We start from the raw sequence: 25,001 nt of genomic DNA on the forward strand, positions 1-25,001 counted from the left end.
ACCTAAGCCCCAGAGCCCCCCAGAATTATTCACACTAACCAATCTTTAGCCTGTTCAGCTACTTACCCTGCCTCACTCATTCCTTCCTGCAAAAAACACAAGACAGGCCTTTGCCCAAGCTTTCCCCTCCCTCATTCTGCCCCGTGACTGACTCAGGTGCCTCTCTGTGTGGCCCTACGTGGTGGGCCATGCCCCCCTTCTTGGGAACTGTGAGTAACAAACTACCTTTTCAATGGCAGTCATCTCCTGATCTGTCGGCCTCATCTTACCTGAATGAAAGCAAAATCCCAGGTACATTTTAAAACCAGCATGGAGGCCAAAGACCTTGGTTAAGCTATGCCCCTCTCTGAGGGGCTGTGTCATCCTCTGCAATGGAGATGAGATTCCTAAAGTTTTAGAGGAAACCCAGCCCAGTTCCTCCCCACTGTGGCAGCGGCATCTCATGCCCTGCGGGCTGCTTGACCAGTAGTCCATCTCATGGTGTCGATCCTGGGCTCAGGCAGAGAAGGCCGGAACCCGTGCTTTCAGGCGTCCCCTATGGTGGTGTAGCCAGGACCCATGGACTGTGGAAGGGGAGGAGTTGGGGTCCACCTCTTTGCGGACAAAGACCTGGCCCAAGAGTCCACAGCCACAAGTTATTGACTGAGACATACTGAATAGGCCTGGATAATGGGATTCCATCCGACTGCTCTTCATGGAGGACCTCCTGTGTGTGCCAGACACTCTGACGGAAGCAATGGGGCTTGGAGGAGCCAAATCCTGAAGGACATCATAGGCCAGGCTAACTGTTCATTTTACTGTATCTGCGGGGCACAGGCAAGTAAGAAAGAGTTTTAAAAAGGAGAATGACATGACTAGATTTATGTTTGAAGAGTTGATGTAATGAAGTTGGCTTAGATGAAATTAATATACTTGCTACCATTGAAGAACTGGACACACATGCGATATATTTATTGTAGAAGAGGAATTTGGTAGAACTTGGGAAGACTTGCATATGGTGAACTGAGCTCTGGCTTGGGTATTGGTGGATGCTGGTGTCATTCACTGAGATGAGGTGCGTGGACCAAGCAGGTTCCCTCCTTCTCTGGACCTTAGTTTCTTCTATAGTTCCTTTCAGCTTTCATAATCTAGAATTCTACTTCCCAGAAAGAAAAGAAGGTGGAGGCAAAAAAGGGAGAAGCAATGTTCACACTAGTGGGCCCTGAAATCAGCCTTTGAACATCTTGCCAGGCTGGCATTCAGTGGAGGACTGAGTTCACGTGGGTCTTGGTCAGAGCTGGGCAGAAACCACCCATGACGGCCACCTTGTGTGCCTCTCAGGAGAAGCAACTTTAATGTGTAGCCCAAGCTCCACTGCTACTCAGCCCCCTTAGAAATGATGGACGAGAAGATGGATACCACGTGCAAAAAGTATTTAGGTCAAACTCCTATTGAGAGAAATTGAGCGAAGAAAAGCCCAGAGGCCAAAGCCACTCTCTTCTTGTAAAGCCAATCACAAGGGAATTCCACACATGCCAGATTGTCTTACTCTGTTTGGGCTGTAATAATAGAAATACCATAGACCGGTGGCTTTAACAACAGTTCTGGAGGCTAAGAAGTCCAAGATCAAGGTGCTGGCAGTTTCAGTGTCTGGTGAGGACCCATGTGCTGGTTCATAGACGGCCATCTTCTTGCTGTGTCCTCACATGGCAGAAAGGGCGAGGGAACTCTCTGGTGTCTCTTTTATAAGGGTATTAATCCCAGTTTTGAGGGCTCCATCCCTATGACCTGATCACCTCCGAAAGGCCCCACTTCCAAATACCATCACATTGGGCATTAGGATTTAACATATGAATTTGGGGGGAGCACAAACATTCAGCGTATAGCACAGATCTTAGCAGGTCTCCGGCTCTGGGCTCCCACAACTGCTGCAGCTGGCTCACAAAGAGGAGCCGGTGCCCACACTCGAGTGGGGAGGACATACAGGAGCTGGGTGGGGTCCTCAGACCTGGGCTGCCACCCCCTCTGCTGCCATCAACCCCTGGATAGCAGAGGAACTACAGTGGACCCAGTGCCAGGACACCACTGTCTCCAGTACAACATTGGGGATGGCGCAATGGAGGGCCAACCACGGGCCCCCTCCATGATAACTAGTCCCTGATTTGAGCACGGAGGTGGCGTGTGGGGAAGACAAACACTGACTCTGCTTTGCCCGTGGCCCACACAGCCACAGTTGCTACTCCTGGAGAAATGTTCTACTTATGCAGAGGCTCAGCCTTCCTTTCTCCTTACGGTGTCCATAAGAGTATGAATTTCAATTAGAAAAATGCAGGTGGGCCAAAAGTAGAAAATGCTCATTTTTATTGTGACCCTCCATTCTACCGGGATGGCAGATGTTTAACCTTTGGATTGGGGTTTCCCCCTTTCCTGGAGTTTGTGGCTAAATTCTGGAGCACGTGGGTAGTGCCAAGGCTTTAGGGAAGGCCCCATTTGGCCCAGAGCCACCTGTGCTCTCAGGTGTCCCCGGAGGTGTCTGTTGTCTCTCTGGTCCATGTTCTTCCGTTCACGTATGTCCCCACGAGAAGGCTCTTGTCATTTCAGGCCCATCAGCCATCATGATCACCTCTGACTCTCTGATTCTCTGGCTCGAGGATCCAGGAATCATTCAGCTGCTTCAGTGACCTGGGAGGGTGGAGTGTGGGTCCCTGCCACTTGGACCTGTCATGCAGATGGTCCCTTCTGGGTCTTGCTGTCCTCTTGCTGGACTCTCCCTCAGGAAGTGGGGCTCAGCCACCTCTTGGAGACACCCCCCCAAGGCTCTGACTTTCTCCATTTCCCCTCATCATCGACCCCTCAACTACCTGCAGGGTGAAATCCTTCCCTTTATAAATAGTGATTTTTTTTTTTTTTGGCCTGAGGAATCTAGCACTATTATTATTTCCAAAACATCATTCTTCCACAGAGTCTTCCTAATAAGTCTTATGTCCCAACAAAGAAAGGGGCGGGGAGCGGACACTGGTTCTGCCCCGCACAAACTGTGCCTGGGTCTGTGGGTGAGCCACTCCCCAGGGTCTCTCAGGACAGCTGGCCGAGACTGGATCCTGGGCAAAGAGCTCTCCTCCCCCTCCTGGCACCGTGCCCGCCCCTCCTCCTCTCCTTCCCACCAAGGGGCCCAGCAGAACTTGTCTTGAATCTGGATAAGCCTCTGAGTGTCTCACCTGAAGGGGGTGCTTTATTCCCTGGGGTCTCTGCCTTAAAGGCAGCAAGTAAACATGGGCTGCTTCCTGCCCCCAGTCTCCAGCCGCATCTGCTTCTTTCAGTCTTTGTCCCTGGGCCTCAGCTGGCTGCCATCGCAGGGGTATGGGGTCAGCTGGGGCTAGGATCGTGTGGGAGCTCTGTGCCCCTGGTCTCCTGAGACCTTCCCAAGCACACACCTCACTTCCACACTTTTAGCTGAGAGTTCATGAGTCTGTGGGTCAAGTTGCCCTTGAAATGGCAGAAACTCCTGGAAGCACAGACAAAAAGGACCCTCACAGGCCCTACATTCTGAAGAGCTGTCTTGGAACTATGCCTCATTTGCTCCAGCTTTGCTGTGGGTTCAGAATCCTCCCCTGTACTCAGTTTCTGCAATGGGCCCGGCCCCTGCCATTTGGTGGGCACCGAGGGCCCCTCCAGTAAAGTGCCCCGCTTCCCGCCTGGTGGCCGGTGACACCTGCCTGGTACCAGCCAGTGCCACTCGTTCTGGTAAACACCCCTCTGCCCTAGAGGCCTCTTGGAATGGCCCCTTCCCTCTGCAGGAAGAGGTCAGTTCTTTTAGAAATGCCAAGTCTGGCATAGGGGGCTTAAACTGCATCCTCCATGCCCCTCTTTTTCTAGTCTTTTCCTGTGAATCAGGACTGAATCTGGTCCGCAGCCTCTAACCGTCTGCATCACCCCCTCTCCTTATCCTGCCGTTGGCCCTGGATCTGCTCAAGCCATTTAGTGTTCTGTGGGCCCCTCCCCCTCTTGCAGCCCGGGGAGTCACCCTGAACCCTGTCCTCGAGAGGCTCCGCGTCGCTGCGTGTGATTCTATCCGGCTCCCCGTGGTCGTGAACGGCGCTCCTTCGGGTCTGTGATCAGTGGCCCCTGCCTGAGGAGCCTCAGCCAGCCGGGTGAGTTCCCACGCTGGAGGGTAGGACTCGCAGTCTGGAAAATCAAGGGGTGCAAGAAATTAACTGTGTTGTTCTAAAACTTGATCAGTTCAGGGTTCCTGCCTGCTTGCCTTAGAGCTGTGTCACCTAGAATAGGTGGAGAGTGGGGAGAGGAAAATATCTGCACAGAAAACACGCATTAATAGTGCAGAACCAGGGTGTACCAGCTACAGTAAACTTCTGTTTCTTGGGGAAGTGGGGAAGGCAGCAGATAATCCCCTTCCAGGTGCGTGCTTAGTGGCGGGTAGAGGTGGAGAGCGCTTCTGCGTGGCAGGAGCATAGGGAGGAGGCCCACTCCGTTGTTGTATTGCCTCCTGACCACGTGGCCGGTTCACTTGCTGCAGTAGCACACAACTTGCGTGGGAAAACTTGCTGGGCTCCTCCACCCAGGATGGTGGTGACGGTGCCGAGTGGCCGCCTCCTTCCTGCATCTTCCTCCTGCCTTACTTCCCTTTCCTTTGGAAAAACTGCCCCTTCCCCATTCTACGCCTCCCAGAGAGCTGCCAGCTGCAGGACCCCACCTCCACCCTAATGCCGTGGGCTGCCTGCAGGGGTGGGCACATAGCCCAGGCGGGCCCAATCAGATCCCATCTCCTTGGAGTCTGACTTCTGAGTGATGGCACAAGGAAGAGACAGTGGGTGGGGCTGAGTTACCCGCCGGTAATACCCTGAAAGAGAAAGTCCGTGTTCCTTCTGCTGTGACCCTAGACCCACTACTGCTATCCTTCCCAACTCCTGGTTGGTCAACTCTTCATTCACTGAGCTACCAGTGCTGTTCAAATAACTGCCCATTGTTTGCTTAAGTTGGTCAGAGTCAGTTTCTGTTGCTTGCAACTAAGGACGCTAACTCATAGCCTTTGATTTATAGCTACCAGGCATCCTCTGATTTCCCAGATCCTCTAATGGCCAGGCAGTAGCAGGGTGAGTTATGAGTTGCCAAGAAGGGCTCTGGAATATTGCCCTCTGGAATATGTGGGTCACGAGGTGACCCAAGAAGGCTGCAGAATGGTGCTCAGGCCTGGGGAAAAGGTCAGATAGGGCACTTCAAGCTGATGGAGTCTGTAAACCCAGGACCTCTCATGCCAGAGGTGTCTCTGCATGAGAACCCATCTGGCTTTCATTGGTCTCTGCCCATCCAGCCCCACCCTCTTCTCCAAGTCTCATTGACCCGGCAGCAGGGGTAGCAGAGGGTGCCGTAGGAAGAGCTGAAATGATAAAGACACCAAAGCTGGCTGCAGGGCAAGGGGCAGCTTGGAGCAGCAGCTAAATTTTGGCAACCTGTTTTCTAACTTTGGAATCTGCCTGGTTGTATTAGAGTAATGGTTTTCAACCCCACTCTCCAAAAGCTGCTTTCAGGTTTTGGTTTTACAGTCAGCAGCCCCCAGGTCAGTACCATCTCATCCAGGCGTCCAGCCCTGTCTCCTGGGACCCCACCTGGATATTCTTCCCTGGGCCTGGCTTGCCCAACAGAAGGACATGGACACAGAGGGACAGAGACAAGCTGAAGGGTTAGCAGAAGCATTCAGTTACACAAGAACAGAGAAAAAAGATTATAACTGGCAAATTGCCTGATATGTTCCTATTAAGCCAGAACATGTGACTCTTGCTGTCAAGAAGCCCTGGAATCATACCTGGGCTCTGGAAGAGTGAACTCAAAGGAAAGCTCGTAGTATGTTGAGCTTTGGAAGAGAAAAGCAAAGACTGATATCAACTGAAGAAGAGAAAATAGGGCAGATACACACTACTGTATATAAAATAAACAACAAGGACCTACTATGTAGCACAGGGAACTATATTCAATATATTGCAATAACCTATAATGGAAAAGAATCTGAAAACGATATATAAAAAAAGAAGAGAAAATAGGATTTTTTAAAAAATTTTATTTTTGGCTGCATTGGGTCTTCGTTGCTGCATGCAGGCTTTTCTCTAGTTGCATCGAGCGGGGGCTACTCTTGTTGCAGAGCACGGGCTCTAGGCGCCTGGGCTTCAGTAGTTGTGGCATGTGGGCTCAGTAGTTGTGGCTCGCGGGCTTAGTTGCTCTGCGGCATGTGGAATCTTCCTGGACCAGGGCTCAAACGTGTGTCCCCTGCATTGGCAGGCAGATTCTTAACCACTGTGCCACCAGGGAAGTCCAGAAAATAAGATTTTTTAAAAGTTCTTAGTTATACTTTGTTTAAATTTATTTATTTAAATCATACCTCCATTGTATAATTATAGATGAAATAGTATATGCTGAGGACGTTTAAAGTTTTCGGACTGGTGTCCTAGAGCAAGAATCTGCAAACTTTTTCTATAAAGGGCCAGGTAATAAATTATTTTAGGCTTTCTGGCTTGTCACAACTATTCAACGCTGCCCTTGTTACATAAAAGCCACGATAGAGAATATATAAATGAATGGGCATCGATGTGTTCCAAGAAAACTCTATTTACACAAATGGGCCATGGGCCAGGTTTGGCCTGTGAGTCATAGTTTGCCAATCCCTGCATTATAAATGGGGATTTAATTAAGCATGAGTATGGGAATTATTTAGACCAGGAGGTCATAAATTAAAAGCCACAATCCACTTGAGGCAGCTTTCCCAAGCTGCATGTATCAAAATTTGAAGTAAATAAGTTTGCAAATACAAACCTAAAATTCTACACCTTCAATTTCTGTTAAAACAAGTCAGAGCTTGATAAAGATTTAGAAACCCCCAGCCTCCACGACTAATGTTGGTTTCTTGGCCTTTCACATCAAGAGTATAAGATTAACGAATGAGGTTTTCATTTGAATGAAGCATCTCAGAGACAAGTAGTCTTTAAATTGTTTCCTCAATACTCTCTTGGGTTGTTTTTGTCACATTTTAGGCAATTGATTCTGTTGTGTAGAAATATGTTGAGGTCGTCAGCATTGGAATCGATGTTTAAGTTATTTTTAATGCCCTTGAAGTTTAACAATCATTGTTGGTGAAGGGTAAACAGTTGGCAAATGTTGTATGTTATTCTAGAACCAGTCTAGGACTGGAGATAAAAGTATAAGTTGTGGATTGGTTGTTTGGTTGCAAATGACAGAAAACACAAATCAAATTTGTTTAAGCCAAAAAGAGGACTTTTTAGCAGAGGTGTATGGCTTGATGTATAGATTCAAAGATCACTGGGACCTGGTCTATGTATCATGAGATGCCTGTCAGCAGCTACAGACCAGCATCCTTTAGGTTCAGGTTTAGCGAGAGAGAATGCCTCTCTCCTCAGAGTCCCAGCGAAATTCCATTGCATCTATTGTCTCTGGTTGGTTGCCATGACCATTGCTAATCCAAGGCTGTGGCCAGGAGTTTGCAGTGCTCCAGCTGGCCCCTCACCCTCATGCAGGGCACCACGGGGCAGAGTAAACTCTGCCTGAAGCCCATGGACTGGTTGCTGTGGGTCAGGATGGTTCCCAAGAGGAAAATGAGGGGAAGCTAAACGGATTCTCAATGGCAAAACCAAGAGGTGCACCCTGAGTTTAGCTTGACCTTCTGAGAAACCCTGCTGGCCTCCTTCATTCTTGCTGTCAGGTGTGACTTGCCCCATGGCTGTCTCTTGGCAGATTCCCTCCTATGACAGCCAACAGCCAATTTAGCTGACCTCAACGGTGAAAAGGTCCAGGTCAAGCCTCCCTGTGTAGCTTACTCCACACAAAGATGGTGCTTTCGGTGGGGCCATTATGCATTACATATGGAGAGATCCAGTGCCTTTCTCCTCCCAAAGTGGCTGGGGCCTGAGGAACTGCCTCAGATTTGGGATTAGAAGTTTATGTGTGCAAATGTAATGGAAGAATTTTAACTCTTTCACGTGTTTGAGGAAAGATCATGGGTTCCCAGAGAGACTCCATATTCTTAAAATCAATTTCTCTCATTGCGAGAGCTAATTATTAGAACAAGATTTCCGTAACTTGAAACACAGCGTCATAAATAATCACATGTGAATGTGTTGGGTGTGTGTGGCGAACCTCAGGCTGGTGTGTGTATGGGGTAGCAGGACCACCAGCTGGGGCAGCTGAGGCCGTGGGAGAGTTGCAGGTACCACCGTGGCTTTGGGGTGAGAAATGGTAGCAGAAGCTGAAACTGCACAACTCAGATGGGACTTGAACCCAGCCAAAACCCAGACTGGGACTTGAACCCACTGTCTTTTAATTAAAATCACACACCTGGTCTCAGGACCTACTGAAGTTCAGGTTCTTTATGTCTCAGTGCAGAAAGAATTCAGTGAGAGACAAAGCGATAGGTAAGAAGTGCATTTATTTAGAGATATACACATTCCATAGAATGCGGACAGTCTCAAAAGGCAAGAGTGGCCCCAGGGCATGGGGTCATCTCCGAAAGTGAGAGCAGCCATGGGAGAAACACACTCCACAGACAGAGTGTGGGCCATCTCAGAAGGCGAGAGGCCCCGAAATACGGGGCGGTTAGTTTTCATGGGCTGGGTATTTCATAGGCTAATGAGTGGGAGGAGTATTTCAACTATCTTGGAGAAGGGGCGGGGATTTCCAGGAAATGGACCACGCCCACTTTTTGGCCTTTTATGGTCGGCCTCAGAACCGCCATGGCGCCTGTGGGTGTGTCATTAGCATGTTAATATATTATAATGAGCGTAGAGCGCGGCTCAAGGGCTACTGGGAGTCGAATCTTCAGCCATCTTGAACCTAGTAGGTTCTAGCCGGTTTATGTCATATCCTCAAGGGCTATGTCATTTGTTTAAAGGTTCTGCCCTGCCCCCTTCCCTCCTGTTTCAAAGCCGGGCCTGGCCAATGATGAGTGGAGGGACTAGTCTGTGGAAGTGACTTCTTTTTCTTTTTTTTTTTTGGCCGAGGCGCGCGGCTGGCGGAATCTTAGTTCCCTGACCCGGGACTAAACCCGGGCCCTCGGCAGTGAAATTGCCGCGTCCTAACCCCTGGACCGCTAGGGAATTCCCTGGAAGTGACTTCTACGGCGTGGAAGGTGGAGGAAAAGGAAAGGGACTGGCTTGGCTCCTCCTCCGAGCTGCTGAGCACGGTGGGGACAGCAGCAGTGACCGCAAGCCAAAGGGTGAACGCTGGGAGGACCTGTACAAAGAACCGTGTGAGACAAAGAGTGTCAGGCTCAGAAGAGAGAACCCGAGGATAAAGAGGGAGGAAGGCTCTGAACACACTGTACAGGCAACCAAACGAAGGGGTGACAGGAGACCATCTTTCTGCTTTGCCTCAGCTGTGTAGCTAATCCCGCACCATTTTATCTCACGTTACAGAGGAGTTTAATTGTACACCCCCGCAAACGGCAGGGAGAGGGAAGGGCGAAGTGGAGTGAGGAAGGACCTTCAGTGTGGGGAGGGCAGGGTCTGAGAAGCCCCCTCCCTCCGTGCCGTCCTAGAAGGTGACGGGGTAAAGAGATGTCCAGCGTGACCCCAACTTTGCCTGTGCCCACAGGTCTGTGAGGGTAGGGGGGCTGGGGGTAGTGCAGGCAGCCCCCCCTCGGACCCCCGCACCCCCCAGCCAGGCCTTCCTGGAGCATCAGCCGAAGCTTGTGCTGTTCACTGGCCACGTGAATGTTGGCACCTGGTCTCTCTCCTTACCTCCTGCCTCACCCGCCCTGGGAACTGCACACTTAGTGTGCTCAGGGGACCCCAACAGCTGCAGGACCCATGCCGCCTGGAGCCGAGCAGCCTCACTTTCCCTTCTCAGGTGAACCTGGAGCCCCTGGTGCCTTTTGTAGAGGATCTGTGTTTCCTTTCCAGGTAGCACGGGGAAGCCCCTCCGGCCACACTCCCTGGACCATCTCCTCTGAGCCTCACCCTGCGCATCTTCAGACCCAGGGCGCTTGCCTGTCTCCGTTGGGCATCTCCTTGAACCCCGTGGGCTGTGGAACAAGACTGTCTGGGTTTGAATCTCAGCTCCTGCATTTGCTATGAATCTTGGGCAAATAGCTTAACCCATCGACACCCGAATTTCTTAATCTTAAAAAAATCTGAATTTACAGGATTTTTAATCCTGTAAAATAAGGATGTGAATGCTAGTTTGTTGTGAACATTAAGTAAGATAAAAAAAAAAAAAAGGTGTAGTGCAGTGCACAGTTAAGTATTCAGTAATTAGTGACCTTTGACTCTCTTCTTCTAACCTTGGTTTTTCTGTTACAGCCTAAGTCAGCTCTGTCCCCTCCCTTGTCAGACTTCTCATTGTAGTGTTTTTCAGGGCTTCCTCTTGGACCGACTCCCATCAACGTCTACGTGTGTCCCACTGTGTGTTTCCCGAAATTTGAGACCCAGTGCTACCCATTCCAGAACATTCCATCATTATGAATAGCAGGTATTTGCTTGCACTGGACTTAATAGAGTGGGGTTTATTGAGAGTTTTGGAGGAGCGTTTTAGTGCCCTGTGCAGAATAAGAGCAAGACTATGCCTTCCTGGACTTGTCTCTCTGAAAGGGGGGTTATTAGAAGTCTCTGGGTATTAGGGAGACAAGCACTCAAGGATTAGAAGCATTTTTTTCCTCCATCTCTCACCTGAGGCCTTTGCTCCCGCCATGAGCCTTAGTGGCCTCTCCCAGGTCAGCAGTAATACCTTTTCCTCGCTAATGACTGCATTAGTGCATCTCAGGGGCCAGGCTACTTGCGCTACTTTTGCAATGCTTTCGTTCCGGCTCAACCAGTCACTAGAAATCAGCTTTAGAAAACAGAAAAGCCTCTATGTTCAGCCCAGAGCCTCACCCTCATCCCCCTCGTCTCCTGCCCCTGGCAACCTGGCTTCCGGAAAGTGCTCTCCTGCCACATCCCAACAGGTTACACCCTGATTTGTTTCCTCGGTACCAAGAGGAATCATTAACTTCTCTGCAATTACCCATACTTAGCAAATTGTGAAACATTCCCTGCCACTGAAGGCACCTTGGTCCCCTGCGGTGTGACCAGAGAGGGCTGGAGGGGGAGTCTGTTGCAGACTGGCAGGTGGGGCTTGGAGGCCCCACCCTCCCCGGAGCTGGCCCAGATCCTCATCTTTCTCTGATTATTTTGGCAGGCGGTGAGACGTTAATCTTCCGCTCCTGGAGCAACTTCACTTCTTTTTTGTTCTGAGAGGAAGCCAAAAGAAGACCCCAAGCGGCCATGAACTCTGCCATCACCAGCTGTGAGCACCCCGAGCCCTTGGTGAGCGCTGGTAGAAGAGAGGGAAGCATAAGGGGTGGGGTGGGATAGCAGAAAGGAGGAAAGACGCCTGGAGGGGGTCCCAGCATGAAGTCCTAATGCCGGTTCATTTTTAGTGCTAAGGACATTGACTCATGTTCTAGGTAAGACTTTCGATTATTAGAGCTGTCCTCCCAACCTCACCCTCACAAAGGCAAAGATTCCTCCCTGGGTGCTAAACTCTATGAATGAATTACAAAGGAAGAAGGGAGAGCTGAAAGGTCCTCTTTGCTTTACTCTGTTGAATCTAAATGTTTGTTTTGCAGGTTTCTCAGCATTATGATTTCTTTGATCAGAAGCCCTTTCTGAAGCAAAACAAAGAGAAAGAGAGAGGGAAGCAGAGAGAGAGAGAGAGAGAGAGAGAGAACTAACATTTACTGAATAACCAGTATGCCCCAGGCACTTTATGTACTTTATTTTCTACCTTCAAGCCAATGAAGCATGCACCTCTGTTCCCATTTTACAGATGAGGAAACTGAGGCCCAGAGAAGTAAAGTGACAGTAACCCATCTGGAGGCCTCTGTAGCTCGTCCTTGAGCCCTGGTCCCACCATTCTCTCCAACCTATTTTGGCCACCTAAAAACAACAGGGGGGACTGAGTGGGGACCCTCTGCCCATCGTAGCCAGAAAGAGCCTCCCCCCACCAGGCGCAGCCATGGTGTCTGTGGGACAGGTGCCACCCACGAACCTAGGCTGGGCCCTCCGAACTATCGCCTGGAGCCAGGCTGTCAGACCCTGCCCACTGCTGGTCAGCCTTCTGGTAAAGAGACCCTGACTATCTCTTCTGGAATATTGTGGAAGACACCTGAGAGAAATCTCCTCTCTTCTCCTCAGAATTCCTTCTGTTAAAAAACAAAATTCAACGGAGTAAATTTAAAGCTCTAATTGACTTTATTCAATGATTCATGAAACAGGCAGCATCCCATCATAGCAGATAGAAAGGAGCTTTGAGGAGCTGTACAAAATGGAAGAGTTTTATTGGCAGAAGGAGGCAGGGCAAGGAAGTTATTCTATCAAAGAGTGGATTGTTTCTGGTGAGGTCACTTTCCTGAAAGCAGGTGTCTACCAGGCAGATCAGCTCACTAGTGCTGAACAGATAATTCCAGACTGACTGGTTAAAGGTTACATTCCTGGGAGAGACTGAAACTGCAGTTAGGTTAGATATTAAGTCTTGGTTTGCCGACATGGGGCTTAGCATAAGTGACTCCATTTGGGGCCTTTTTTTTTTTTTAAACACTTCTGCCACTACCTTATGGAAGCCAAAAAAAAAAAAAAAAAAAAATCTTGGGAGATAAGTTGAAGACTCCATTTTCTGAAGGCTGTGATGTTTTCCACCTCTTCAGCTCACCTGAGGCCAGTGGGGAGTGGAGGAGTCTGGACACATATCTGACTTTTTTTCAGTGGCCTGTCTTGTCATTTTCTTCAAAGCCTCAGTTTCAGCACCCAGATTAAGAGGCCGTTTTCTGAGATGTTTTTGGTTTTCAAGTGCATATTGCTTTGCTAGAATCGTCTAGGGATATAAACATGGGGAAGACAGCTTCCCCACCCTGAAAGCTTATGGCCTAGCTAGGGGAAAGCGGGGTATAAAAAAATATTTCTGATACAAGGGAGAAGATGGTGAATTACATAACAGCGACAAGATGTGTTGGGAGTACAAGGAGGACAATCATATCAGGTGGGGGAAGCAGAAGAGGTGAAGGAAAAGGAGGCATTGAGCTCATTGAAGGCGGGTTTAGGGGAAGCAGGGTCATGGGGATCAGGTAGGGAGCACAGGGTGAGCAAAGGCACTGAGGCAGGATAATTGAGGCCACGTTTGGAGGGATATGGACAATCCCACTGGCTAGAGTCAGCTGAATGGAAGTGTTAGGAAGCAAAGCTAGAGGGGCACGTCGGGGAGTGGGAGGCTGTATGGGGGATGGATGGAGTCAGAGGGCCAAGGAGTTCACTTCCGCCCCAGGAATCCTCCTTCCCACTGCTGCCCCCTCTGCAGCAGAGTCTCCTGCTGCCCTGCTGGTCTGCTCCTGGGAGCTGGCGAGCCGTCCCTGTACTCACAGGGACGCACCTGCCAGCAACCGCCCTCGGCACCAGAAGAGAAGGGTTCCATTCTCCCATTTACAAGGGGACCTCCGACAAGCCTCAGTCTCCTCATTGTAGCCTCACTGAGCCTCAGTCTCCTCATCCTTCAACTGGGTTGTGAGAATCAAATGAGAGGATGCATTGGAAGGTCTTTGCAAACTGTAAAGCACTATAAAATGCCAAGCCTCAGCACAATGCCTCTTTTGAGCAAGGCTTTTGGCGAAATTACAGCTCGTGTGTTGAGTTGATAGACAATTCCAACCAGGAGACTTCATGGCCCCCCTTCTCACACCAGTGCTCACTGGCAGGGAAGCTTCGTTAAGAGTTCATTCTTCCTTCAAAAAGGGATTTGTAGGCATTCTTCTGCTGCTCTAAGAGTCACAGAATTTTCCCACCCAGGGATTCTCCTGGGATAAAGGTGCTTCCCGTATCCGGATGTGCCCTGAGACGGGACTTCTTCCACCTCCATCTGAGAAGCCCCTGCTCTAAAATATCTCTGGGATGTCACTTGTTTCTATGTGTGTCTTTAATATGCTAGTGACTCATCTCTGACACACAGGAATCTCAGGTACACTGTGTACCTGCTTATTTTATTTTTTGTCCCAGTGCTTTGCATAAGTGGCGTAAGGTAGTTTACAACAAAAGATATATTTTGATCAGGCCCTATGCTTTCTACCAGCCATGACTGACGGGTTTCACAGAAGTCTCATGCTCTTATCGAAAGCGAAGAACCAGCCGTTCTCAACGAAGACAAGTTTTTCCCCACTCTCAGTTCTAATTTTTTTTTTCACGTGGGGCCTCATACAAAGTCAATTTCCCAGAAAACTGTTTTAAAGCGATTACAGAAGTGGTTTCCATAACCTTCAGATGGTCCAAGTTGATATCTAGACAGAACTTAGAATATTCAGAGGTCATCAGGCTGAGAACACTCTTTGAGTCATTGACTCTTAATAGGAAAAAAAAAAAAAGACCCCAAACTAACTTTTCCCTCAGTCAGTGTTTCCCTCCCCATCACCTTTCTGAGAGTTCCAAGAGGTCCTGGGAGAAGGTATGAGGTGTTTGCTGGCAGCTGTACCTGCCCAGCCCGGTGAGCTCAATCACCGGCACACGTAACAGGCAGCCACACAGACTTCCATTATTTTTGCAACCATCCCAGAGTTAGAAGGGGACACCGAGGCTGGGAGAGGGGAAGTGAAGCGCCTATGGCTGCCAAGCAGGGGAATGACAGACCACGTCTCCCCCACTCCAAACTGTGCGCTCTGCTGTTCTGTGTAGCCTACCCAGCATCAATCAACCAACCAGCCAGTCAGCCAGCTGCTCTTTCCTTCTGCTCCTCCTCTTTTCCTCAGCCTGTTCTCCCGCTCTCGCTGTCGTGCTCACTGACCGTGCCACACCTTCACTAAACCTCGCGATAAGTGCTCCAGACTTCCCTCCAGCAGCCTCCCGGCCATCTTTGGCTTGGCCTTGACCTCCGTAGGCAGAGCCACCCGTCCTTCTTGTGCGACCCAAGTACCAAGTAGCATCAGTGCCTCCTTCTTTTCAGGAGTCTAAATAAGATCAGCGTGTTGTTTCCAAAGAATTCTAACCAGTTAAGTATTTATTTTTAAAAATCCGTGAGAAAAATTCTTTATGGTCATTACTTTATACGTGGGTTCATTTATTTTATAGCTCAACAGAGAGTGGTATGAGCACTAACTCTGTGCTGGAGATGGAGAAGAGAAGTTTGGGGACTTTATGGCCTTTTGGACAAGAAAACATATGATGGTAGTGAGGTGTGTTCTGGGCTGTAGTAAACATGCCTCTGAGGAGGGAAGGCCTCGTCTAGTCTGAGGCCGGGGTGGAGTGAAGTCAGGGAATGCTTCCTGGAACAGTTGTGGGATGCTTGTTTCCAGGCATTGCTAAATAGATGAGTAGAGACAAAATCCTTACATTTAAGTTTCAGAAACTAAATGCTAGAAGGTTAACGAGCAAACGCTGTTCTGAGGCCCAGGAACAATGTGACTCTGCAGAGCTGTGCTGTGGCCGGCTCAGTCCACCCACTATCAGCAAGCCTGACCACGGCCCCGGGCTCCTCCGACTGCCTGGAGGCTCAGTGCGCTGGGCCATTTTCTCCATCGCCAGTGATGTGGGCCCCGAGTACTGGGAAGGAATTAGGATCAGATTTGCCAGTGCTCTACCCCATGGGGGAGGAGGACTGCCTCAACTACAAAGTAGGTGTTATTGACATCTCTGTTATATAGATCAGAAAAATGAGGCTTAAAAATATTAGTAATTTGCCCAAGTTTGGTAAACTATATAGCCAATTAGTTGGAGGAGAAGGTTTACGATTCAAAGTTAATTGGGGGGGGGGTAAACTGGTAGGAATGTAACTTGGCTATTGACCCTAGAGCATTCTGTATGCCCTGCACTTATTTACATTTGTGTTATATCCATTCATTCATCCGTACACTCAGACTGTTCAGACTGAGCACACAGACTGTTCTAGAAGCTGGGACAGAAAGAATAAGGCACAGTGAATGCATTCTAGGAACTCACACCCCAGCAGAAGAGATGGATAAGGAAACAGTCCATCCATTATAATAAACATGCTGTGATGAGGGCTTTGGCGCAAGGCTGGCCTGTAGGAGCATATGCGAGGGCAGCTACACCGTTCTGGGCCAGAATCCCCATTTACCTGCCCATTTCCTGACCGTGGAGTTGACCCCCATTCCCTCCTCCACAAAGTTTCTTCTCTGCCAGGGCTTCAGGCAAGGCACCCACCTCTCTTGATTGGCCCCAGACTGCATGTGGAGGTCTTGCTACAGATGTATAATATAGAAAATCACTGGTCTTTTGACCTAGAAATCCCAAGCAAGCCAGCAGTTATCTCTATCCCATCGCTCTTGCCTCTGGAAAGCTGTCCATCTGTCTGGTTGAAATCAGAAAGTGAAACTGAGCAGGACCCTAGGGGGCTCCTGGGCACAGAAGCCTTTCCGTGTTCCCCGTTCCTTGTTTGTAGGGAGCAGACTCCAGCTTCCATGACCTTCCCTGAGTTCCAAAGGGCAGGTTCAAACAGTTGCTAATCAAGGAAGGGAGGGGATGCAGAGACACGGGAGGAGCCGCCAAGAAACCATAGTGCAGCCTTGGGACAGGGTCCTGGTTCAGCCTCAAGGGATACACATAACTATATCTTTTGAGCTCTTTATAGAACTAAAACCCCCAATAAATGGAAGATGTCAGCATTCTTCATTCCAGATTAAAGGAACCAGAGAAGCTCCTCAAGAAGATCACCTGAGGCCAGATTAAAAGAACCACAGAAATTCATCAGATTACCTGAGATCAGATTAAAGGAGTGCAGGCCCTGCACACACCCTAATCTTATCAGCAAATCCACCTTTGAACCTTTGAACCGTTGCTATAAAACTCCTCACCAAATCCTCCCAGGTTGGGACACACAGGTTTTGAGGACAGGAGCCCACTGTGTCCCCCCTTTGCCTAGCAAAATAATAAAGTTATTCTTTTCTAATTCACCCGAAACTCTGTCTCAGATTTGATTCAGTACCGGTGCACAGAGGCCGAGGTTTCGGCATCAAAAGTCCACTTGATTCCTCTTGAAATGCTCAAATGTGTTCTTCTCTTGTTCTCAGCAGAGAGGTGATGGTGTACTCAACTCCCATGAAGGTGGCCAAGGCAGGAAGAAGGATGGCCAGCCTAGGGGTCTCAGCAGTAGCCACCTGGCTTATAGCATCCTGGATATCCCACCATGGTATCTCTGCATCTTCTTGGGGGTCCAGGTAATGCCACCCATAAGCACTGGGTCCGAAGAAGCGCTGCCTCAAAAGGCACATGAACACACACTCAGGTCAAATTGCTGATATTCTTGGCTTCCATGTTGTTGACCTCCAGGGGGCTCAAGGCTCCTCCAGTCTCTCTTTCTCTCAAGGAGTTTGGGGGTGGGGTGTGGAGTTAGGGGAGGATTCTCCCCCATGCTGAGCTAATAGGTCACGTCAAGGACACCAACTGGGCCATTGTGGTGTTGGGTTTTTTTTCAAGTTACCAATTATAATTTGTTTGGCAACAACTACGATGTTTGATAACCAGTGCTTGGGAAATATTGGGAAACAAGCACTCTCAAACACTTTTGTTGGAATGTTATTTGGTGCAACTTTTCTATGAACTTGTAAAACATATATATTGTTTAACCCAGTCCCTAACGCATAAGAATTTCTCTGTAGGGAATACCCCAGTGGTCCAGTGGTTAGGACTCTGTGCTTTCACTGCTGAGGGCGGGGTTCAATCCCTGGTCAGGGAACTAAGATCCTGCAAGCCGTGCGGCGCGGCCAAATTAAAAAAAAAGAAAAAAAGGGATTTCTCTATAGACATGGTGGCAAGACTCATTAAGGTAAGTACAAAGATGTTCTTCTTTTGGTAATAGTAAAATCACAACAAACAAACAAACAAAACCCTAGAAACACCCCCAAAATATCCATCTTAGAGAACCGTGGCACACCCTAACAAGTAATTTTTTTATGTAGCTGTTAGAAAGAGAAAGATGTATCTACTTTGCAGTTAAAAAATGACCACCAATATATATTAAGTGAAAAAAGCCAAGTAAAGAACTGTGTATAATGTGATCTTTTTTTTTTGTAGCTTGAATTTTCTAATCTCATAGATGTGTTTCTTTTAATTTTACAAACAGTTCAATGTGGGGTACCAGGGATGGGATACACTTTTTTGTTAACTTCTTTGTGCTTTTCTACAAAATAAGAAGAGCAAATGTCATACTATTTTTTAAAATATTATTATGAGCCAATAAAATGGAAAATGTAGATATTTTTATCATGAAAGGATGTTGAATTTTGTCAAATGCTTTTTCTGCATCTATTGAGATGATCATATGGTTTTTGTCTTTCATTTAATTAATGTGGTGTATCATATTTTTTAATTTGTGTATATTGACCATTCTTGCATCCAGGGATAAAATCCCACTTGATCATGGTGTATGACCCTTTTAATGTACTGTTGAATTCAGTTTGCTAGTGTTTTGTTGAGAATTTTTACATCTATATCCATGAAGGATATGGGCCCGTAGTTTTCTTTTCTTGTAGTGTCCTTATCTGGCTTTGGTATCAGGGTTTATGCTGGCCTTGTAAAATGAGTTTGGGAGTGTTTCCTCCTCTTCAGTTTTTTGGAATAGTTTGGGAAGGCTTGGTGCTAATTCTTCTTTAGATGTTTGATAGAATTCACCGGTGAAACCATCTGGTCCTGGGCTTTTCTTCATTGGAAAGTTTTGATTACTGTTTCAGTATCCTCACTACTTATTGGTCTGTACAGATTTTCTATTTCTTCATGATTCAGTCTTGGTAAGTTGTGTGTTTCTAGTAATTTATCCATTTCTTCTAGGTTATCCAATTTGTTGGTGTGTAACTGTTCATACTAGTGTTTTATGGTACTTTGTATTTCTTTTGTATCATTTCTAATTTTATTTGTGTCTTCTCTCCTTTTTTCTGAGTTTAGCTAAGTGTTTGTTTATCTTAAAAAACCAGCTCTAGTTTTGCTGAATTTTTTCTACTGTTTTTCATTTCATTTATTTCTGCTTTGATCATTGTTTTTTCCTTTCTTCTAACTTTGGACGTTGTTCTTCCTTTTCTACTTCCTTGAGGAATAAAGTTAGGTTGTTTATTTGAGATCTTTCTTTTTTCTTAATGTAGGCATTTATTGCTATAAACTTTCCCCTTAGAACTGCTTTTGCTGCATCCCATTAGTTTTGGTATGTTTTGTTTCCATTTTCAGTTGTCTTAAGATATTTTTTGATTTCCCTTTTGATTTCTTCTTTGACCCATTGGTTGTTCAGAAGTGTGATGCTTAAGTTCCACAAACTTGTGTCCAGTTTTCCTCCTGTTATTGATTTCTAGTTTCATACCATTGCAGACAGAAAAGATTCTTGGTATGGTTTCAATCTTCTTAAATTTGCTAAGGCTGTTTTGTGGCCTAACATATGATCTATCTTGGAGAATGTGCTCAGGCCTTCCTGGTCAATGGTCTTGCCCTCACCTTGTGCCTTATTTTAATAATGAGCCTCTTGCCTTGTTCTTGTTCTTAAGGCCCCCTCCTTGGTTCATGTTATATCCTCCTGTGCTGTGTCCCTGCCTTGATTTCTTACCTAGAACATCAGTTCTTGGCAGTAGGGTCCTGCCTTTGAACTCCAGACCTTCTGGCTAGGTCCCTGCTTCTTGCTGCCAGGCCTTCCTAGTTCCCACTGTTTGCCTGGATCTCGCTGCCTGTCACTCAAGGCCAGGCTCCTCTGAGACCAGAGGTGGAGCTCTTGCCTCTGGCAGTAGGAATAGGAATGAAGATGGAGTAGGCAGCTACAGCATCTCCAAGCCCATCTTCTCTCTCTGCTCTGCCCACAGCACTTCCTCACGGCCCTGGGGGGACTCGTGGCAGTTCCACTCATCCTGGCCAAGGACCTGTGTTTGCAGCATGACCCCCTGACCCAGAGCTACCTCATCAGCACCATTTTCTTCGTCTCTGGCATTTGCACTCTCCTGCAAGTATTTTTAGGAGTCAGGTAGGTAAAACTCCTCCCCATGGATTTTGACTTTTTTTTTTTTTTTAATTTATTTATGTTTGGCTGCATTGGGTCTTCACTGCTGCTTGTGGGCTTTCTCTAGTTGTGGTGAGTGGGGGCTACTCTTTGTTGCTGTGCACAGGCCTCTCATTGCGGTGGCTTCTCTTGTTGTGGAGAATGGGCTGTACGCTCATGGGCTCAGTCGTGGGCTCTAGAGTGCAGGCTCAGTAGTTGTGTCACACGGGCTTAGTTGCTCTGCGGCATGGGAGATCTTCCCAGACCAGGGCTCGAACCGTGTCCCCTGCATTGGCAGGTGGATTCTTAACCACTGCACCACCAGGCAAGCCCTGGATTCTGACTTTTACCTGCCAGGGTAGCAGCAAGGTTTGCTTGGCTTGTAGCCTGACATGAGTTACATGAGTGGCATGATAGAGGGAGCACAGGACCAGAACTAAGAGCCTGGGTTCAAGTCCTAGCTCCAACACTTACTGTCTACATTAGCCAGGATTCTTGATTAAAGTAACACAAATAGCTACAGACAATTATGCCTGAAACCTTTTACTTTTGCAAATTACAAGGCATATGGCTAGTGAACACATTGTGGGACCTCCTCCCTGGACTTCAGAAGGAGCAGTGCAAGAAGGGGCCCTTCACTGGTAAATCTGCTTTGACCTAATCTGTGCCAGGTCTGTGCTCAGCCCTGGAGTTGCAGAGGAAAATGAAAAACATTCCCTACGATGTGCTTCTGCCTGACCTGTCTTAAGAGAAAATGACTTGACAGGAAAAATTAATGTCCATTTATTCTTTTTTTTTCCTTCCAGTTTCATTGAGATGTAATTGACAGCACTGTATAAGTGTACGGCATAATGATCTGACTTACATAAATCAAGAAATGATTAGCACAATAAATTAAGTGAAAATCCATCATCTCATATAGATACAAAATTAAAGAAACAGAAAAAAAATTTTTCTTGTGATGAAAACTCTTAGGATTTACTCTTTATCATTTATTTATTCTTTATCAATTTTCTGAATCAAACCACACAGGCGAAGGCTGATACAAGGTAGCCAATTATTTCCAGGATAGGCTGTCTGTAGACAGCATCCAGAGGATATTCATTCCTTGTGTGGTCTTCTTGCCTAAACCAAATCAAAGGCACTTTCCAAAGTGCTTCTTTTGCAAGTCATTTCCAGGAGATATGCCAACGCTTAAGTTCTCCCATTTTCTGTTGAGGAGAGGGGATTAGTGCCTGCATCTTTGTCAGGTTATTTCTCTTCCTCCGTCTGTCACCATCTCTGAGAGCCAAGATTTCTTCTAAATCCTCCACCAAGGGCTCAAAGAGGTGTAGGGTTTGGTCTGGTCTCTTAGGCCCCTAAAATCTGGGACCCCTCCCACTTTTCCAGGATCAGTCCCTGGAGTGTCAGATGCTGCGGTAGCATCAGAGAGGCCTTGCAGCCACCTGCCTGGATACCCAGGAGCCCGCCCCCCCCCCCCCACGGGCTGCGCCATGGAGAGTTACAAACACAAGGCTCTTCTAGATGGGGAAGCACCTCCTCCTAAACTGAGATGGTGTTCACTATAATTATGGAAAAACACTGATCTTGGAAACTGGGGGCCTGAATTCTAGTCCTGGCTTCTGTGCTGTGGGAACCTGCACAAGCCATTCACCCTCTCTAAGTCTCAGTGTTCTCATCTGTAACATGAGGGAGTTGAAGTATGTTATATCTGTAAGTCCCTTCCATCTCTAATATTGTGGACACCTATGATGCTGACAGAAAAGATGATATAGTACCATATTCCTACTGGAATCTCAGTACTGAGAGTGCCTGTGGGCCTAGCCTTCTGGTAAACCCTGTGAGAGACACAACAAATCAGGAGCTAGAGTTCAAAGAATCTATAGCCTAATTAAACATACAAAGAAAGAGGGAAATAAAATTAGGAAATAGAACCATGCTAATGTCCTTAAACTAAGGTGGGGACAGGAATACACTTGAATTTGGTTCCACTCATGGAAATGGACTTCCTGCTCAGAGGCTAATGAATACAGTAACTACCTACGACATTAGAGATTATAAAACTAGCTGATAGCCTGTGAATCAAAGGCCAAGTAGATTTGATTATTGGTTATCTGATAACCAGTATTTAATTATGTACTTTTCTAGACTGCAAACAAAAATGCGGTGCAGCAATGAGATTTCAGATCTTAATGATTAAAACCGTCTTAAATAGTCAAAGGGAATGATGAGAGGCAATAACAGCTTCCCTAATAAGAGCTAAAGAGCATAGTGTCCATTGTGGGGTGGGCAGCTGCAATCCTTGGCGGAGGGGCGGCTGCCTCCCTGGTGTGAATTTAGGGGTCTTGGGTGTGTCCCCCAAGGGCCTTCCTCACTTAAGCGCTCAGTTCCAAAATTTATATAAGGTCGTACTTCATTATCCGTTTCAAAAGAAAGCATTAAGTTTAAATGCAGTCACTAGAGGAAATTATTATTGACTATGTGTAATTCTGGGTCTTAACTCCATCTCTGGAATTATTCATGACTTTTACCTGGGAATTTCTTTTTCTGGAGTGGTTTCGAGTGGTATATCTCCCTTTTCATTTTCCTGGGAAAGTCTCATGTGTGGAGCAAGTACTTCTGCCCAAAGTGCATTCAAATCTGGCTTCTGTATAGTCTTGCCCGAATCAGCCTGCCTGGCATTTGTCCTTTTCTTCCGTGGACCTCCCTGCGGCTGAGCCCTGATCTGTCCTGGCTCTGCATCTGTTACTGGTTCTGCAGAAAGTCCATGCCCATCGCCAGAGGTCTGCAGCCATCTTGCCCCTGCCCCATTGAAAACTAGGCCACCAGATGTGCCATCAGAGTTCTGGCTGGAACAGAAACAGTGGTGGCTGTTGGCAGTAGAAGAGTGACCTGGTAATCAGTCACATCAGAGGAGGGAGAGGGGATGATGTGTCCCAAAGAGGGGCCTGGTGCTGCTGCTTCCTCTGGATTTAGGTTGGGTAGTTAACTACACAGAAGGTGCGGGACATGCTTTCCTACAGGGTAGCAGGTTCTTACCTGCTTGGGGTAGGAAGCTCAGTAAAAAGATGAATACTAAGTGATCTTTGTCCAATAGTGAAGGAGTTGGGGCTCTGAAGGTACCCAGGGTTTCTCACAACAGAGCGACCCTTTTAAGTTCAAGAATTCATCAGTCCCATTCGATATTCCTGAGGCTCTGCTCCCCATTCTGAACTATTTCAAAGAAAATCCCTGTGACATCACCCTTTGCCTAATCATTGGATTGACTCCAAAAGGGAACATCAAAATGATGACACAGGTGAGGTTGGATTCCAGCAGCTCAAGCTCCAGATGTCTCTGTCCCCAACTGTTGACCTCTTCCCCAGAAGCCCCTCATGCTCCACATGTCCCAACCCCGAACCCCTTCTGGGGGCTCATCCTCTCCAAGTTCCTGGGTGCCCAGGCTGTATTGCCTTACCTAGGGGAGACTTAATTCTCCCTCTCCTTTCTACCCCTGACAATTTTTGCATTAATGTTATCTTGGAGTCCTCATGTGGTTTTTTTTGGTTTTTTTCAAATATTTTCTCTGCTCTTCATTTTTTTAAAAAATTTTATTTATTTATTTTTGGCTGTGTTGGGTTTTTTTGCTATGCACAGGCTTTCTCTAGTTGTGGTGAGCAAGGGCTACTCTTCATTGTGGTGCACAGGCTTCTCATTGCGGTGGCTTCTCTTGTTGTGGAGCACGGGCTCTAGGGGCATAGGCTTCAGTAGTTGCAGCACGCGGGCTCTAGGGCACGCGGGCTTCAGTAGTTGTGGCACATGGGCTTAGTTGCTCTGCGGCATGTGGGATCTTCCCCGACCAGGGATCAAACCTGTGTCCCCTGCATTGGCAGGCGGATTCTTTTTTTTAATTTTATTTTATTTATTTATTTATTTATTTATTTATGGCTGTGTTGGGTCTTCGTTTCTGTGTGAGGGCTTTCTCTAGTTGCGGCAAACGGGGGCCACTCTTCATCGGGGTGCGCGGACCTCTCACTATCGCGGCCTCTCTTGTTGCGGAGCACAGGCTCCAGATGCGCAGGCTCAGTAATTGTGGCTCACGGGCCCAGTTGCTCCGCGGCATGTGGGATCTTCCCAGACCAGGGCTCAAACCCGTGTCCCCTGCATTGGCAGGCAGATTCTCAACCACTGCGCCACCGGGGAAGCCCCTGGCAGGCGGATTCTTAACCACTGTGCCACCAGGGAAGTCCCTCGTGTTTCTGTGAAGAGGAAATTTTTTAAAATTTTACCAAAGCCATGACAATTAAATTAGATAATGTATGTAAAGTGCTTAGCTCAGTGCCTGGTACGTAAAATTTATTTTTCACACCAAAAAAAGGGTATTACCATAAACACAATTTTGCACCCTCCCTCCCTTTTTAAATTATTGAAAAAAATTTTAATGTGGTAAAAAAAACTCCTCTCCCTCCTCTTTAAACATACACAATACATTATAAATATCATTCCATTTCAATAAACACATTTCCACAATAGCACTTTTAGAAAAATATCACTTAGTATTCCATATTCTAGAGTACATAATATATTCTAGTTTAACCATTTCCTATTAAAGGACATTTAAGTTGTTTTGAGCTTTTCACTATCGTAATAGTGACCAACATAATTCATAATTATGAGAGATATACATCTTATGTGTACTGATAATCATTTATCTAGTTAAAGACAGAGAAAAGACTTGAAGAAATGTTAAAGGTTATTTCTGGGTGGTATACATTGTATAGGAAAGGTATATATTATATGTGTGCTGATAAAGTTTATCTAGTTAAAGATTAAAAAAAGATGAGAACAAAATGTTGATGATTATTTCTGTGTTGTAGAATTAGGGTGATTTATTCTTTATATTTTTATTTACCATTAATTTTTCTTCAGAGTCCATGTGTTTCTTTATAACTGGGAGAAATAAAAACCATTTAAAATTTTTTTTTAGAAAAGTATCAGGATATGTTTTGTGAGCCACACCCTTTGAATCTTTGCGTGAGAGCAAA

The 25,001-nt window shown here is 47.1% G+C and overlaps 1 protein-coding gene across 1 annotated transcript in view; it reads left to right on the forward strand.

Moving 5' to 3' along the window:
- The first annotated feature begins 11,102 nt into the window (after window positions 1-11,102).
- The window catches only part of LOC118900428 (solute carrier family 23 member 2-like), a 41,913-nt gene continuing 28,014 nt past the window's right edge, over window positions 11,103-25,001 (forward strand). Inside the window, exons 1-3 of the mRNA XM_036862776.1 lie at window positions 11,103-11,300; window positions 17,039-17,185; window positions 19,805-19,962. Coding sequence (XP_036718671.1) covers window positions 11,259-11,300; window positions 17,039-17,185; window positions 19,805-19,962 — 347 coding nt within the window. The 5' untranslated portion in view covers window positions 11,103-11,258. The remainder of the gene's footprint in view (window positions 11,301-17,038; window positions 17,186-19,804; window positions 19,963-25,001) is intronic.

The sequence above is a fragment of the Balaenoptera musculus genome, chromosome 9 (assembly GCF_009873245.2).
Source record: "Balaenoptera musculus isolate JJ_BM4_2016_0621 chromosome 9, mBalMus1.pri.v3, whole genome shotgun sequence".
Classification (NCBI taxonomy): Eukaryota; Metazoa; Chordata; class Mammalia; order Artiodactyla; family Balaenopteridae; genus Balaenoptera; species Balaenoptera musculus.